General features: G+C 42.3%; 1 protein-coding gene across 1 annotated transcript; it reads right to left on the bottom strand.

Annotated features, from left to right (window-relative positions):
* Positions 1–10,388: 10,388 nt before the first annotated feature.
* Positions 10,389–12,236, bottom strand: LOC123139302 (flavonoid 3',5'-hydroxylase 1-like). Its single transcript, XM_044559107.1, has 2 exons — positions 11,283–12,236; positions 10,389–11,198 (listed from the first exon to the last, which is right to left on the bottom strand). The coding sequence occupies exons 1-2, from the start codon at positions 12,219–12,221 to the stop codon at positions 10,566–10,568; spliced, it is 1,572 nt and encodes a 523-aa protein (XP_044415042.1). The 5' UTR covers positions 12,222–12,236; the 3' UTR covers positions 10,389–10,565.
* Between the last annotated feature and the right edge of the window lie 4,940 nt (positions 12,237–17,176).

Consider the following 17,176-nt stretch of genomic DNA (forward strand, 5'->3'; position numbering starts at 1 on the left):
TGCTTTGCGTAAGATGCTTGCTAAGTATGATGTTAATCATAGAATTGCATCTCCTTATCATCCACAGTCTAGTGGTCAAGTAGAGTTGAGTAATAGAGAGCTCAAATTAATTTTGCAAAAGACTGTCAATAGATCTAGGAAGAATTGGTCCAAGAAACTTGATGATGCATTATGGGCCTATAGAACTGCATATAAAAATCATATGGGTATGTCTCCGTATAAGATGGTTTACGGAAAAGCATGTCAATTACCTCTCGAACTTGAACATAAAGCATATTGGGCTATTAAAGAGCTCAACTATGATTTTGCCGGTGAGAAGAGGTTATTTGATATTAGCTCACTTGATGAATGGAGAACCCAGGCCTACGAGAATGCCAAGCTGTTCAAAGAAAACGTTAAAAGATGACATGACAAAAGAATACAAAAACGTGAGTTTAACGTAGGTGATTATGTGTTGTTATTCAACTCTCGTTTAAGATTTTTTGTAGGAAAACTTCTCTCTAAATGGGAAGGTCCTTACGTTATCGAGGAGGTCTATCATTTCGGTGCCATAAAAATCAACAACTTCGAAGGCACAAGTCCGAGGGTGGTGAACGGTCAAAGAATCAAACATTATATCTCAGGTAATCCTATCAATGTTGAAACCAATATTATTGAGACCGTAACCCTGGAGGAATACATAAGGAACACTTTCCAGAATGTTTCAGACTCCGAAAAGGAATAGGTATGTGGTACGGTAAGTAAACTGACTCCAAAACAATTCTAATGGCATTTTTTCTCCGTTTTGGAATATTTAAGAATTTTGGAAAGCAAGAAGTAACCTGGGAAGGACACGAGGCCTCCACGAGGGTGGAGGGCGCGCCCCCCTGTCTCGTGGGCACCTCGTGTGCCTCCCGGACTCCGTTTTCTTGCACGTTACTTATTTTGGTCGGTAAAAAATCATTATATAATCTCCCAAAGGTTTTGACCTCTGTATCACGCAAAAATCCTCTGTTTTCATTTCGAGCTATTTCTGTTATAGGTTAGAGCAATATGTCGTCCCAGGATTTGGAGGGAGAAAGCTATGTGGCTGATTTCCTTGCAGACCCTAAGGTCTAGGGGGACTTGGAGCATGGTGGTTGGACCACTTAGGAAGAGGAAGACTATGAGCCTAAGGGAAAGGAGGAGACGAGCTCAGACAAAGATGAAGCCCCATTACCTTAACCGGGGGACATGCATGTGGAGTTTAAAAAGTCAAGCCTCCCTGATAGAGCAAAGAAGCCAAAGATCGAGTTTATCCCTTTTCGTGTCTTGCAGGAAAACAAACAGGAACTATGCAGAAAGATATTAAGTCTTGAGCAGGAGATTTAAGATCTAAAGGAGCAAAATGCTTTCCTCAAGCGTAAATTCAGGAAGAAGCCTAGATCACAGCACCAACCCTGAAGAAGGAGACATAATTACATGGGTATGGGCACTCCCCTTGGCAACTGCCAAGCTTGGGGGAGGTGCCCCGGTATCATATCACCATCACACTCCTACCTTTACTGTTTTTCTTAGTTCGATCCTTTTAGTAGTATCTAGATCTAGTAGAATAAAGTTTTGGTATGAATTAGTTTTGAGTTTTGCTTTGTGATCTCTTTATGTAATTGAGTGCGTGAGCTATCTATAATAAAGATTAGTGTTGAGTCAAGGGCTTTGCTATCTTGCTATGATCTTGAGAAAATAGAAAGAATAAAAAGAATAAAAGAGTTCATATTGATCTTATGAATAGTAATGACTTCACATATAAAGAGTATGAGGCATAAAAGTTGTTGAGAGTTGACAAACATAGTTTTGGTCATTGTTGCAATTAATAGGAAGTAATAAAGAAAGAGAGGTTCTCACATATAAATATACTATCTTGGACATCTTTTATGATTGTGAGCACTCATTAAGTATGACATGCTAAAGAGTTGAGGTTGGACAAGGAAGACAACGTAATGGTTTATGTTTTCTCACATCTCAGTTAAAGTATATTGTCATGGATCTTCCGAACATGTTGAGCTTGCCTTTCCCCCTCATGCTAGCCAAATTCCTTGCACCAAGTAGAGATACTAATTGTGCTTCCAAATATCCTTAAACCCAGTTTTGCCATGAGAGTCCATTGTACCTACCTATGGATTGAGTAAGATCCTTCAAGTAAGTTGTCATGTTGCAAGCAATAAAAATTGCTCTCTAAATATGTATGACTTATTAGTGCAGAGAAAATAAGCTTTATACGATCGTGTGATATGGAAGTAATAAAAGCGACGGACTGCATAATAAAGGTTCATATCACAAGTGGAAATATAAAGTGACATTCTTTCGTATTAAGATTTTGTGCATCCAACCCTAAAAGCACATGACAACCTCTGCTTCCCTCTACGAAGGGTCTGTCTTTTACTTTATGCAAGAGTCAAGGTGATCTTCACCTTTCCCTTTTCCATTTTATCCTTTGGCAAGCACCTCGTGTTGGAATGATCCTGATATATATATATCCAATTGGATGTAAGTTAGCATGAACTATTATTGTTGACATCACCCAAAGGTGAATACGTTGGGAGGCAAAACTATAAGCCCCTATCTTTCTCAGTGTCCGGTTGAAACTCCATAACCATAAGTATTGCGTGAGTGTTAGCAATTATAGAAGACTATATGATAGTTGAGTATGTGGACTTGCTGAAAAGCTCTATTCTTGACTCTTTCTGATGTTATGATAAATTGCAATTGCTTCAATGACTGAGATTATAGTTTGTTAGTTCACAATGAAGTTTATGATCCATACTTGACATTATGAATAGATTGTTACTTGAGTATGAGAAATCATATATATATATATATATATATATATATATATATATATATATATATATATAACTCCGAATAAGACAACAAATGCCATTATTAGTACTGTCAACGCAAGATCAAACGATGGTATAGCAATGAACAAAAGAATGACACTTGGAAATATGGTTCGAATAATTTCGATAGTAGTTCCATGAACAATCCTTTGTGGGATTGGATTAGTTTGCTCGTTGAAATGCCATAAAGCGTGAACCAACATCCGTGATACGAAAACCAAAATAAGAATGAGGAAGAAAAAGATATCGTTCTGTAAGTCAATGATCATGGGGACACATTGTTTTGAGGACCACAATTTCCTGCACTGTGCCTGTAGTGATTTCAGAATTCGGCAACTTAGCCTACTAAAAGATCAGTTACAAGAGCACAATGCTTTTTGTGGCTTCCTGCTTGGCAGAGAAGCCATGCTGCCGGGGCGGCCCTGTCACCCGGAGAAGATTTCTTTTCTTTGCTGATTCCTCTCAATGAAATTTGCGAAGAATAGCGGAGAGAAATGGTAACGTAATAAGGGAAAGGGAGCTAGCTGCTTCCATATCGCCCCCAATATATATATATATATATATATATATATATATATATATATATATATATATGTTTCTGTTATAAGAATGATCATGATGCCCTCATGTCCGTATTTTATTTTTATCGACGCCTCTATCTCTAAACATGTGGACATATTTCTCAATTTCGGCTACCGCTTAAAGACAAGCGAGGTCTAATCTTGGGGGAGTTGATACGTCCATTTTGCATTATGCTTTTATATTGATATTTATTGCATTATGGGCTGTTATTACACATTATGTCACAATACTTATGGCTATTCTCTCTTATTTTACAAGGTTTATCATGAAGAGGGAGAATGCCGGCAGCTGGGATTCTGGCAGGAAAATGAGCAAATATTGGAAACCTATTCTGCACAGCTCCAAAAATCCTGAAACTCCACGGAAGTCACTTTTGGAATTAATAAGAATTATTGAGTGAAGAAAATACCAGAGGGGGCCCACCCCCAGGCCAGGAGGGTGGGGGCGCCCCCAGTAGGGGGGCGCCCCTGTCTCCTGGGCCCCCTGGTGGCCCTCCGGTGCCCATCTTCTGCTATATGAAGGCTTTTACCCTGGAAAAAATGATAAGCAAGCTCACGGGATGAAACTCCGCCGCCACGAGGCGGAACCAATCTAGGGCTCCGGCGGAGCTGTTCTGCCGGGGAAACTTCCCTCCGGGAGGGGGAAATCATCATCATCGTCATCACCAACGATCCTCTCATTGGGAGGGGGTCAATCTCCATCAACATCTTCACCAGCACCATCTCCTCTCAAAACCCTAGTTCATCTCTTGTATCCGATCTTGTATCAAAACCACAAATTGGTACCTGTGGGTTGCTAGTAGTGTTGATTACTCCTTGTAGTTGATGCTAATTGGTTTACTTGGTGGAAGATCATATGTTCAGATCCTTAATGCATATTAATACTCCTCTGATCATGAACATGAATATGCTTTGTGAGTAGTTACGTTTGTTCCCGAGGACATGGGTGAAGTCTTGCTATTAGTAGTCATGTGAACTTGATATTCGTTCGATATTTTGATGAGATGTATGTTGTCTCTCCTCTAGTGGTGTTATGTGAATGTCGACTACATGACACTTCACCATTATTTGGGCCTAGAGGAAGGCATTGGGAAGTAGTAAGTAGATGATGGGTTGCTAGAGTGATAGAAGCTTAAACCCTAGTTTATGTGTTGCTTCGTAAGGGGCTGATTTGGATCCACTAGTTTCATGCTATGGTTAGGTTTACCTTAACACTTCTTTTGTAGTTGCGGATGCTTGCAATAGGGGTTAATCATCAGTGGGATGCTTGTCCAAGAAAGGGCAGTACCCAAGCACCGGTCCACCCACATATCAAATTATCAAAGTACCGAACGCGAATCATATGAGCGTGATGAAAACTAGCTTGATGATAATTCCCATGTGTCCTCGGGAGCACTTTTCTCATTATAAGAAATTGTCCAGGCTTGTCCTTTGCTACAAAAAGGATTGGGCCACCTTGCTGCACCTTATTTACTTTCATTGCTTGTTACCCGTTACAAATTATCTTATCACAAAACTATCTATTACCTACAATTTCAGTGCTTGCAGAGAATACCTTACTGAAAACCGCTTGTCATTTCCTTCTGCTCCTCGTTGGGTTCGACACTCTTACTTATCAAAAGGACTACGATAGATCCCCTATACTTGTGGGTCATCATGGCTACATCATGACTTCCCAATGTCAAACCGTGCATGCCCAGATTGCAATGGCTACCAGGCAAATATGTAAGTGCAGTATACTACCCATCAAAAAAATCTATGTACCAATTAATTACCAACTTGTGTCTTCGGGTGATAACGTGCCAATGTCAGTATGCATACTAGGCACTTTAGACAAAAGGTTTTTGCTGGCCTTTGTTTCCCTAAAGAAGGTTTTTTCTCTTAAGAAACATGAAAGCAAAGTGCATTAGCCATGGACACCTAAGATTTCTGGGTGATGTGCAATCGGACGACAAGAACTAGGTTTGAGCAGGGTAAAGGGACATGAAAGGATGCACGCACATAAACTAAAATTCTGCTAACCAGAAAATTCCGGTATAATATCAATGATCTACTAAATATGACAAGACCATGAAATGTCAATGCGCTTCCAAACTTCCATAAAAGAACAATGTTCTGATGACCATCATTTTGCTAAGTTGCACATTAACAATTCAACAAAGTTTAAACTGTTTTGCTAAGTTGCACAAGAGAAACCACAATGATAGGTTTCCAGCTGAGACAATACATGGGAAGGAGAAACTAAAACAGCATGGTAACAGGCTAACCGCCAACACATGGCACCATTATTGATGACCCTTTAGAGAAACATAAATCTGCAGACAAACATCATGACCAAGCTCACATCTTAGTCCCAATCGGTGGATGGAACCTACCCAAACAAGACAAGGCACAATAAATTTGCTTCAAAGATTTACCCAGATGACGTAAACGAAAATTTCAAATATCCTGAATAGTACTTTGATGTAGAAGAAATAAACTACATCCTAAGCAAAATTGGGTAGTTGAATAGTTTAGCCTTGTGAGGCAACTCTACGACAAATATGACCATTCAGAGAGGCCTCAAGACCCAAGAGCGCTTTAGGCTTGAAACAAGTTGGAACCCATGCCATTTGACTACCGATCTCTGATAATCATACCGACAACATGCTTGGACAACAGTAAAAATAGCGAGGCAAAGGCGGTCCTTGCTGGATGGATGTAGAGCACTATAGTGTGCATTCTACCCACTATGAATTCTTACAAAATGTATTCTACCAAATGGAATACGAGAGAAGAGCTAAGATGGATTTTAAGAGATGCTATTTTCACCAATAACTAAAAAACAAAAGGAAAAATGTAAATTCTTGAACCGAAAATGATAAAAGGTAAGAGAATAAAAAACTTGCATGTATGGAAAAAATTTATAGGCACATCAGAAATGTGTGCTAACTATTGTACTGTCACCAAAAACTACTAAATAATAAGTTGTGTGAAATTTGACATTGTTTTACACTCCATCGGCATGCAAACCCACAATATGGATGGATGTCAATGGTTTGTCATACATTCTAATTGATGTGTAATTACAACGGACCAGTTAGAGCAAGTAGGTAGGGATACCAAATATGGATGGAGGTAACTTACAATCTAAGTGCGATCATGACACTTGATGCTAATCTGCTCAGGAAGTATGCCACATGTCCTCAAGACGTCCAAAATCTTGTGAACACCGTTATCAACTTTTCTACATTTAATGTTGACAACCAAATGAGGGGGACACACAAATGATTGCCTGGATCCTTCTCTTCCTACAAAGTTCTACAAGATGCAGAAATTCATTGCGACAAAAAGTCATACAAGATAAAACCTTTATAATACATCAACATATTTGAATCAAATACCTCAGGGAAATCGATCTTAAGAGTGAGCTTCTCAAGATTTGGAGAGTGTTCGAGAATGCAAACTAGGTCAGCAGCCGTAAACCAATCATTAAGTTTTAGAGTCTTTAATTTGTCAAATTTAGGGCACCATTCCAAATCTCGTTTGAAGATAGGCTGGACAAATTGCAAATGAACAGAAAACAATTCAGACTCTAATACAATATATTAGGAAATACATTTGGGTACTCTAATTACAAAATTAGGGAAAAGGAAAACTACACCATAGGCCCTGAACTGTCACATTTTATTTTATTAGGAAATCATGTTATTAATATATTGATTTAAGGTCCACCGGGTGAAGATAGACTTAGCAATATGTGGAGATGAAAATAAACAACTTGACTATGTGCAACACTAATAATGGATATGGATACTATAGGTACAAGAGAAACCACGGGTGGTAACTAGCAAATAATAGTAGGAGTAAGATAGTGGAAAGTATACCAATTTAGGTGTAGCAATCAATTTCAAATCAACAACACTGGATAATCCATTGAGAAGCAGACACTTCTTGTGAGAACATCCACCACATTTATGGTCACTATGACAGACATTGTAACACCCATTGCCAAGCAAAATAGATGCTTTTTCCAGTAACGACATCTCTTCAAGGGAAGGAGTCAAGCACTGAAAACTACCTAGTTCCAGTGAGATAAGGCGCGGGGCAGTAATAGGAATGTGGTTATCCTCGGAGAAGGTACAATGCCCAATTAACCACATATGCTTTAGTGAATTAGAACATATCTTCCTTGCGTCAACGTAGCATCTTTCTATTGTTAGCTCCTCTAATACTGGGCAGCTTGAGAAATCTACTGAGGAACCTACGAGGTCAAGGAATCCAAATTCTATGGTCCTCAAGTGGCGGGAGATGAGAGGTGAATCATTGACTAGTAATGGTTCATATAAAATATCACTAGCACAAATCGAGAGCTTCTCAACCCGGCACTTTAGAGCGTACTCGACCAATGGCTTGGCTTCTGTGAAATTGATATAGTCCTCATCACTGTAGGGATTGATCTGGCAGTTGGTCAGAGATGCATCCCCCCTAAGATGGGTTATCAGCTTCACCAATTTATTGAAACGCTCGCGACTAAAATTTGACCAGTTCTCAAAGATGAAGCGCAAGCTGGTTTTACGCCTCCAGAGGTCATGCCACTGGGTACCGAGCACGCAAGTCTGTAGGGCTTCATCCCCCGGCAGAAGGGAAAGGATGTGCTCGAGCACATCGTCGGAGAGGACGCGGAAAGGATCCGTGCCTGTGTCAACAGCCTTCTTGTGCATTTCGTCGAACAGGTGGCGGGTCCTACGGGTGCAGGAACGAAATCAACAGAAACACGAGGAAAGTGGAAACCACAAAGTCGATTGGGGTATTGGAGACAAAGAAAAAGATTGCAGCATCACCTGAGCATGACTCCTGGACAGGTCGAAACTCTTGTCGCCGCCGGCCGCGGGGAAGAACAAGGAGGGGAAGACGCTTCTTCCCATCCCATCCCTGCGGTATTTAAACCACGAGGGTTCGGAGCAATCCCTAGATCTCGATTTCCCATGCGTCATTATTGCCCCGCTCATTTATTTATTTTTAGGACAGTAAAATCGCACCGCTTTCCTGCCCTCTCACGCACTATGCAGTTATGGCCGTCCATTCTTTTGATCCGGTTGTTTCTAGTCATCAGATCCAGTCGTTTCTAGTCAAGCTGTCCTAATGGGCTGCTGCTCTAAAGGCTAAAAGCGATCCTTCTGGTTAATTGGGCCTGCACTCTCGCGCGAAGCCCGCTCCAGCCTTGGAGAAAATCTATCAGTATTGAGGACCAGAGAAATCCCCTTGCTAGATGATACTCCAATATTGATCTAGATGATCCCCCCGATTTGGCAATGTCGCATTCAACCTCTTGGTTTGCTAATTTCACTCCGCTCCGGATGGACCACATGTATGGCGAGTGACAGAGACCACTTTCGGCCAAGCTCGCCACGACTCGCCAGCTCCGGATGATTACAATAACAACGTGTATCACAATTGCAGTAAGATGAACTTTCGCAGACTATGACACATATATGAATTATGAAATGTGTTTGGACTAGGACAAAATAGCAATGCCTAATTTGTGCCGGATATAATATACATATCAGTTTGTAGCCAATCATTTTATTTGTATAAAATAAGAATGAGAAAGGTGCGATAACTCCTGGGTCCCCACATCCTCTATGAATAATTAATCCAAAAAGAATAGAAAAAAAGAACAAAAAAACTGAAACTTTGCGACATCATATATGGTCAAACTTTGTAGGTTCTTGCAAGTTTTCATCAAAATATCATGTAGAGCTCCTCGAATATCACGAATTTCAGATTTCAGTGCCAAAATTACTCAAAACTTCAAGCATTGATTTTTTCTTTCTTGTGTAGAGTTCCTCGAATGTTTTTGGCATGAAAACTTGCAAGCACCTATAAAGTTGGATCATACTATTTGATGATGAAAACTTGCAAAGCCCACGTACCATCCTCTAACCCCTTCCCACATTCCTTTTTATATGCCAAGAAACCCCCTCCCCCTCCCACTCCCATCCCGTCAATCCTCGGACTTCTCGTCGCCAGTGATTTTGCAGCCGACCGTGTCGTCCCTGTCCCCGGCTCGCCCTCAATGGCCACATCATGGCCCGTCGTGCCATCTCCTTCTCTGGCTTGGTGCTCCTCAGCGCCATCTTCAAATTGACCGAAACACCAAAGGCTTTTCAAGCAACTCAAGATAAGCAAAAACATAAATCAAAATCTAAGTTTTGATTCGGTTAATATCACCCTATTCAAATAGCAGTTTACTTACTCCCTAAGAAAATACAAACAGTACAAAAGTTTTCACCAATTTTGTAGCAATCCTTTTATCCCCAACAAGAAGTACCATTTGTCCTTCTTTCCTATTCCGACGACGTCGAGTTAGATGTGGTGTCGGCACCAACGGAGGTGATGATATCATTTGCCCTTCTTTCCGTATTGGCATGCAAGGCTACATGCCAGTAAGAGGTACCATGGCCTACAAAGACATGTTGTGCTGGAGACGACACCAATGATAGATGCAAGGCATCAACGGTGAGTGCTAGGTCGGGGTTAAGGGTAGGAGTATTTATAGAGATGACATTAACTTAAATGACATCCACTAAAAAAGATACCGACCGCACCAATGAAGGCAACGATATCATTAGCCTTTCTTTCCATATTTGCATGAAATTTCTGCTGACATGCATCAACATTTTGGTAGTCAAATATGTGGTGAAATCTTGATTCAAACGATGTTGCTTCCCTGCTCTTGTTCAACATTATGCTCAATGATGATTTGTACAGTACTTCTATCAATTCGCTTGTGATATGCACCTATTCTGAACAAATGTACCTCAATTGGCATCTACTCCCTCTGTTTTTAAATACAAGTTGTTTTAGAGATTCCAATGTGGATTATATATAGAGCAAAATGAGTGAATCAACATTTTAAAATATGTCTGTTAGCTTAAAAAACGCTCTTATATTATGAGACGGAGCGAGTAGTTCTTATTTAAATCTCTAAAAAAACTTGTATTTAAGAAGGGAGGGAGTGCTTCAGTGCACCATAATTTGAATTACTAATAGTTTGTCCATGAGTTCATTCTGCAGGGACTTTTACTTCATTTATTATTCTAGCATAGCAGATAGAGCACAGCAGCGCGTTCCTGATATGAGATCACTGGTACGCGGCGGGTGCGAGGCGCGGGCGCACGACGGCCCTGAGCGGCACCTTCTTCTGCAGAGCAAGGCCGAACTCCTCGTCCATGTCCATCCCGGCCCCCTCCGGCACCGGCATCTCCCAGTCGAAGGCGTGCACCAGCACGCCCAACATGTGGTGCACCAGGGTCACCCCCATGCGCGCGCCGGCGCAAATCCTCCTGCCGGCGCCGAACGGGATGAGCTCGAAGTGGCTCCCGAGGGGCTCCACCTTGCTCCCCTCCTCCGTCAGGAACCTGTCGGGGTCGAACCTCGCCGGCTCCGGCCACACCGCCGGGTCCCGGCCGATGGCCCAGATGTTGACGAGCAGCCTCGTGCCCTCCGGGACGTGGTACCCCTGCACTGTGCATGGCTCGGTGGAGAGGCGGGGCAGGCTGAGCGGCGTCGACGGGTGCAGGCGGAACGTCTCCTTGCAGATGGCGCGGAGGTAGGGGAGGCGCGGCACGTCGGATTCCTCGAGGAGGCGGTCGCGCCCCACCACGGCGTCCATCTTCGCCTGTGCTCGTCGGAGGATCGCCGGGTTCGCCAGCATCTCCGCCAGCGCCCACTCGATGGTGCTCGACGACGTGTCCGTCCCCGCCGTGAACAGGTTCTGCATGCACGCATGGATGTGTCATGTGTCATGAGTGCATATGCATGTCTGGTTATTTACAGCGAGGGATCGAGAATGACGTACGTTAAGTAGAGCTTTGATGTTGAGGTCTGTAACGCCGTCCTCCCCGGCACGGGCATCGCCACGACAGGCGATCAGCCGGTCGACAAGGTCCGGATGGCGGCCGTGCTGCCTGTCATTGTCGGCCACTCCCGCCTCATGTTCGGACAGCAGCCGGCTCCAGACCCTGTCGAGCCTCGCCGACAGCCGGCGCATCCTCCGGCCGAGCCCCTGCAGGTCCATCCACGCGACGGCCGGCAGGAAGTCGCCGAGGTTCACCAGGCCGGCAGTGGTCATCAGCTCAACCACCATCTCCTTGAACTCCCTCGCCTCCTCGCCCCCGGCCTCGTCCAGCACCCGCCGGCCCACCACCGCCTGCCCGATCATGTTGGCCATCGCGCAGAACAGGAACTCCGGCACCTCCACCGCCGTGCCCGCGCCCCGCCGGCTCATGGCGCGGACCATGCGGGCGACCTCCTCGCGGCGCGCGCCGGCCCAGTCGGCGAGCGCCTGGGGGCCGAGCAGGCCGAGGCTGCACTCCCGGCGCAGGCGGCGCCACCTGGGGCCGTAGGGCGCGAAGACGAGGTCCTGGGCGCCGTACGCGAGCACCGTGGGCGCCACGTCGTCGGCAGGCCGGTCGAGGAAGCTGCCGCCGTGGTCCCTGAGGAAAAGGCGCGCCGCGTCCGGCGTGGAGGCCACCACGACGCCCTGCCTGCCGAGGGTCAGGTGCATGATCGGTCCGTGCAGCCTGGCCAGAGCGGCGAGCGCCCGGTGCGGCGCCCGGCCCAGCAGCGGCAGCGCGCCGACCACCGGGTAGCCTCTCGGGCCGGGAGGCAGCGGCAGCGGCGACGCGCGCTTGGTCCGGAGGATGGTGCGCGTGAGGTAGTGGAGAAGGACGTAGAGGATCGCTAGGACTAGGAGCTCTTGAAACATGGTGGTGTTAGTAGCACTTCCCGACTCCATAGTCGTCGATCTCGTGTCGTGCTGCACTGCTGTGCTGATCGATCGACGTGCAGACAAGAAGTGAAGGCTTTTATAGGGCAAATTTGAGGACTGTGCGACTCCGTCGTAAAATCATCTACCATTCCTAGACGACTTTGGTCAATCGATCTACCGTTCCCTGTCGATCGTGGCCATGCATGCCGGCAATCTAGCTACCATTCCCTGTGGTGGCCATGCATGCCGGCAATCTAGCTACCATTCCCTGTGGTGGCCATGCATGCCGGCAATCTACCATTCCCTCTTGAAATAGCCTGAATTAATTCCAAGTACCACAGTGACCGGCCGTGTCAGAGTCGAATTAGTTAGATAGAAAGCATGCATTTTATCCATGAAATGACATAGCTAACTAACTTTAAGACGAGAGGGAATGGTAGATTGACGACCAAAATTGTAAAGACCTGGCTGGGAAGGTATTGCTAACGGCCGTGCCGATGTGAGAATGAACATACACAGTTTTTTCTTCGAGAGTACGACAATAGCGTACCATATTTTTATAGAAGAGAGTATAATTACAAGAAGCCAACAACAAATGCGAACATTCACGTCGACACACCCACAACACCATGACACAAGTAGTCTACTCTCTCACAAAAGGATCTAAACCTCCGACTCCAAGCCCTGCAAGCTTCCACTCTTTGATATCTCCAAGCACCATCTCCACTAGTTGGGATGGGGTTCTTTGTTGCTGCGGTTTGTTGAAGACCCTTGTGTTCCTTTGCTTCCATAGCGACCATGCAGTTCCGATGACGTAGGAGTCGAATCCACGTAGAATTTTCTTGGAGAATCTCCCTCGTTGCTTCAACCACCAGTCAGTAAACGTCTCATCGTCCGTCGGCAGCTCTATGTTTACTTGTAGCACGTCGAAGCACCGGTGCCACACCTCCTTAGCGTAATCACAATGGGCAAGAATGTGGTCCACGCCGTCAACCTCCTGTAGACATGTGAAACAAGCTGAAGGCACCTCTTGGAGGCCATGTCGCGCACGTCTATCACTGTCCAGAGCCGGTATTGGACCATAAGCCATAAGCCACGACAACTTGTATTTGGAAGAGCTGGGCTACACATTTGTGTTTGGAATGGCTATCTGATGAACACTCTTCCGGAGCGCAACCCTGGCGAACGCTCTCCCAGCCGTCGCATGGATGTTGGCACATGGCCAACGCCACGTAGATCAGCTGGAGGTGTTGCTGGGAAGCATTTTGTTGGCAAACAATCTCCTTTTTTTCTCTCAAAATATGTACCTAGGGGACTCTAACCAAAGACCCCCCCCCCTTCACCACTTGGACTGAAGCAACAGCGTGCGCACTGAACTAAAACTGTTTTGTTATATTTTAAAGCTGAATTCTTTTTTATTTTAATTTTTCATTAAAAATCCAGGATTTCCCCAATATTTATAGAACATTTTTTTACATGGGAATTTTTCCAACTTTCCATGTGCCTATTTATTAAATGTAGCATGACACTTTTTACGGTCTTTTTTGTAATGCCCTCATGGCAATTTTTTATTAAGAGCATGGCATTTTAATAATTAGTAACATGTCATTTTTATTATTAAAAGAGGATGCCAGTTGTTTTTATGCAAGTCACTTTAATTATCAGTAACACATATTTTTTATTGTCAAGACAATATAACTTTTATGATTAAGATCATGGCATTTTTCTTATTAATAACATGAATTTTTTATTCTTAGGAGGATGGTAGTTTATTATTAACAGGTTGGTAGTTTTATTATTGAGAGCATGCCATTTATATTATCAAGAGGATCATAGTTTTATTATTAAGACGATGGCAGTTTCATTTTTGTGGGCATGACATTTTTTGTTATCATAGTAAATTATAAAATATAGAAATGGCAGTTTTGTAAAGCAGCATGGCAATTTTCATATTATTCAGAGCATGGCGTTTATAAATTTATGTTTTTCTTGGTTTTTATAAGAAAATGTGTATTTTTTGTTCATGGCATTTTTATCTAGAGGATGGTAGTTTTAAAGGTTAGCATGGCAGGATTTTTTGTAGACCAGAAGACCTTTTTTTATCATACACAATGTAAATTTATAAATGAGAGAATGGGCAGTTTTGTAAAGTAGCATGGCATATTCCATAACTCAGATAATGGAGTTTCAAAAAATTAGGTTTTCTCTATCTTTTATAAGAAAATATATTTTTGGTCCATGACATTTTTTTAAATAAAATCAGTTAACCAGGCCATTTGGGTCAATCGAGGTCGCCCTAGCCTACCCCCTAACGAACGATCAGAAACGATCACTGGGAGTTGCTCCCGTAGCGAATGAATCGTTTGATGGGAGCAGCTCCCAGATAATTAGTCACCAGATATTTGGGTCTTTTTTTGTGCCGGTGTATGTGGTTGTGCTTGCCTAGCTAGTGATCATGCAAGCAGGCTCTAGCTGGTGCTCACATGGGGGCATACCACAATAGAATTGATTTGTGTACGATCTCCAAATGAAAATTTGACCCTAAGTTTGTTGTTCAAGTGTGATTGATTAGAGTCGGACAAAAAGTGTAATCATTGGAATTTGAAATGAGTTAAACACATTGCAGAATTGGTAAATCTCATGGTGAGGGTATGTAACGAGAGAATATCCAGTGGTACCACACCTTAAATGCTCCCATGATACCTAAAAAATCAATTTTAAATGTATAAAATCATCTGGAAAAAAATCATGAATGTTCACAAGGAATGTGTCTGCAACCCCTAAAAATTTCAGCTTCACACTCGAAATGCACATTGAGAAAGGAAAAAGACAAATCCAGATATGAATCGTGTCAATTTCGCTTTTGACTTTGTGTGACACTATTCATGTTAGATTTGTCATTCTTGTTTCTCAATGTGTATTTTAAATTTGGATCTGGTTTTTTAGGGATTGTAATCACATACGCTGTGAATATTCATTTTTTAGAACTTTTTAAAACATTCAAAATTAAATTTTCAAAATTGGTATCATTGAAGCATTTATGATGTAGTATCTCCTGATAGTCTCATAGCAGTTAATATGCCAGGAGTGTTTGAAGATTCAATTTTTGGAGTCCTTACGTCCAATAGGATTCTTATACATTTTGTGCTAGCTAAAATTATCTCATGCAAGGACAATTTTCATATATTTATATGCCAGGCGATGTGCCTTGAAATCCTGCGTGTCAGACACGTGACACTAAATTAGCCCTGCAATTGAATGTAGTGTTTTTGAGCTCGAGCTCGGGTGAACAGTAACAAAAAAAGTTGAAAACAAATTCAAAAAATTGTGAGTTTTGGCAAATATTGACAAATGTTTTGAGTGCTCAGAAAATTTCATCCTGGAATGACATTCGTGAAAGTCATGGCACAGAAAACCGATGCTCCAAAAGTGCTATTTTGAAAGCATTTTGGAGTGCTGTTTTTTTTTTGCCATGACTTTCACGGATGTCATTTCGAGATGAAACTTTGCAAGCATTGAAAACATTTGTCAAAATCCGCCAGACATTTTTTTTTCAGATTTTTCAATTTTTTTTCAATTTTTTCGGAGTGTACCATTCGTCGCGAGCTCATTTGAGCTCACGAGCAGAAGACGACTTTCGGTGTAATTAGCACTAAATCAACCACAACCGCGTTTGAATTAAAGATGCACTGAATTTTTCGATTCATGTACCTTTTCTTGTTTTGCATGAGCTCCGTGATGAACCTGGGGTAAACGGGTGAGGGTGAACGGGTGAGGGTGGGTTGTCGGTCATTGTCAGCTTGCTTAGCAATAAAATGCGTACCAACAATTCACTCTGGACTCAGCGAGGCAAGAGTTTGTTTGTTTGTTTTTCCTATAAGGGAAATAGTGGTACATATAGGCAGAAATGCTTCACCACCGGATGTGGTAATTTTTCACTTTTAATAGTATAATAAAGTTGGTGCAACCTGTCCCAAGCAAGTCGCCACCTACTTTATGTACCACTCACTCTGTAATTTAATATACGACATTTTTTTTGTTTTGTGAAAATAATATAAGACGTTTTGTAGCACTTAAAACGTTGAAAATGCTAAACGAAGACCGAGCTCCATGAAGGTCTTTATTTAAAAACTTCAAATTTCAAACTTTTTAGTTTAAAAAAATTATGAAAATAAATACACATATACCTAGATACATAATGCACATGTGTGCAAATTTTCAAATCGAAATACATTAAAATGTGATCTACACAAAAAAGACAAATCTGAGGATTTTTAGCATATGTACTGTTCATCTATACAGTCCATGATTTTGTTTTTTTTTGTGCACCTCGCAATACAAGGTATTTCATCCTGAAATTTTTCACACATACACTTTACATCCTTGCATATATGTGCATTTATTATCAGAATTTTTTGAAACCGAAATTTATTACTTCTGAATTTTTCAAAATAAAAGACTCCATAGAGCTCGGTCTCAAAAATGCCCTACTAACGTATTATATTAAATTACGAATGCAATATTATTTTATATCAGCACTTCATACCTGGAGTACTCCCTCCTTCCGTCAAATATCTTTCTATATATAGGGCCGAATGCGTTTTTCAAGACCGCCTTTGACTATTGATAAGATTAATAGTACATGAGATGTATAACGTGAAAATTATATCATTGGAAGCTCCTATAACATACGTATTTGACGGTATGCTTTGTGTAAGTTGTATGTCATGTATTATTACTCTAACATTTGGTCAAATTTAGCCTCGAAAAGCACATTAGACCCTATATAGATAGAAGGAGGGAGTATAAATTTAATACGGAGAGGCCGGGGTAAGGAGATGGCAAGTCGATATAAACAAGCAAGTCGATCAAGAACACTTCACAACCTTTTCTTTGTTGAAAAAGGAATAAATCAATATCACAAAGATATCAGTTACCCCAGTCACTACATCAACAATATATCGAAAGATATTAAGGATGCA

Source organism: Triticum aestivum, chromosome 6B (genome assembly GCF_018294505.1).
Source record: "Triticum aestivum cultivar Chinese Spring chromosome 6B, IWGSC CS RefSeq v2.1, whole genome shotgun sequence".
NCBI lineage: Eukaryota > Viridiplantae > Streptophyta > Magnoliopsida > Poales > Poaceae > Triticum > Triticum aestivum.

What these genes read in the sequence shown, in the direction of transcription:
- LOC123139302 (XM_044559107.1), bottom strand. Translation starts at nt 12,221, where the DNA reads ATGGAGTCGGGAAGTGCTACTAACACCACCATGTTTCAAGAGCTCCTA. An exon ending in ACATCAAAGCTCTACTTAAC is followed by an intron (nt 11,199 to 11,282) that starts GTACGTCATTCT and finishes GCGTGCATGCAG; the next exon opens with AACCTGTTCACGGCGGGGAC.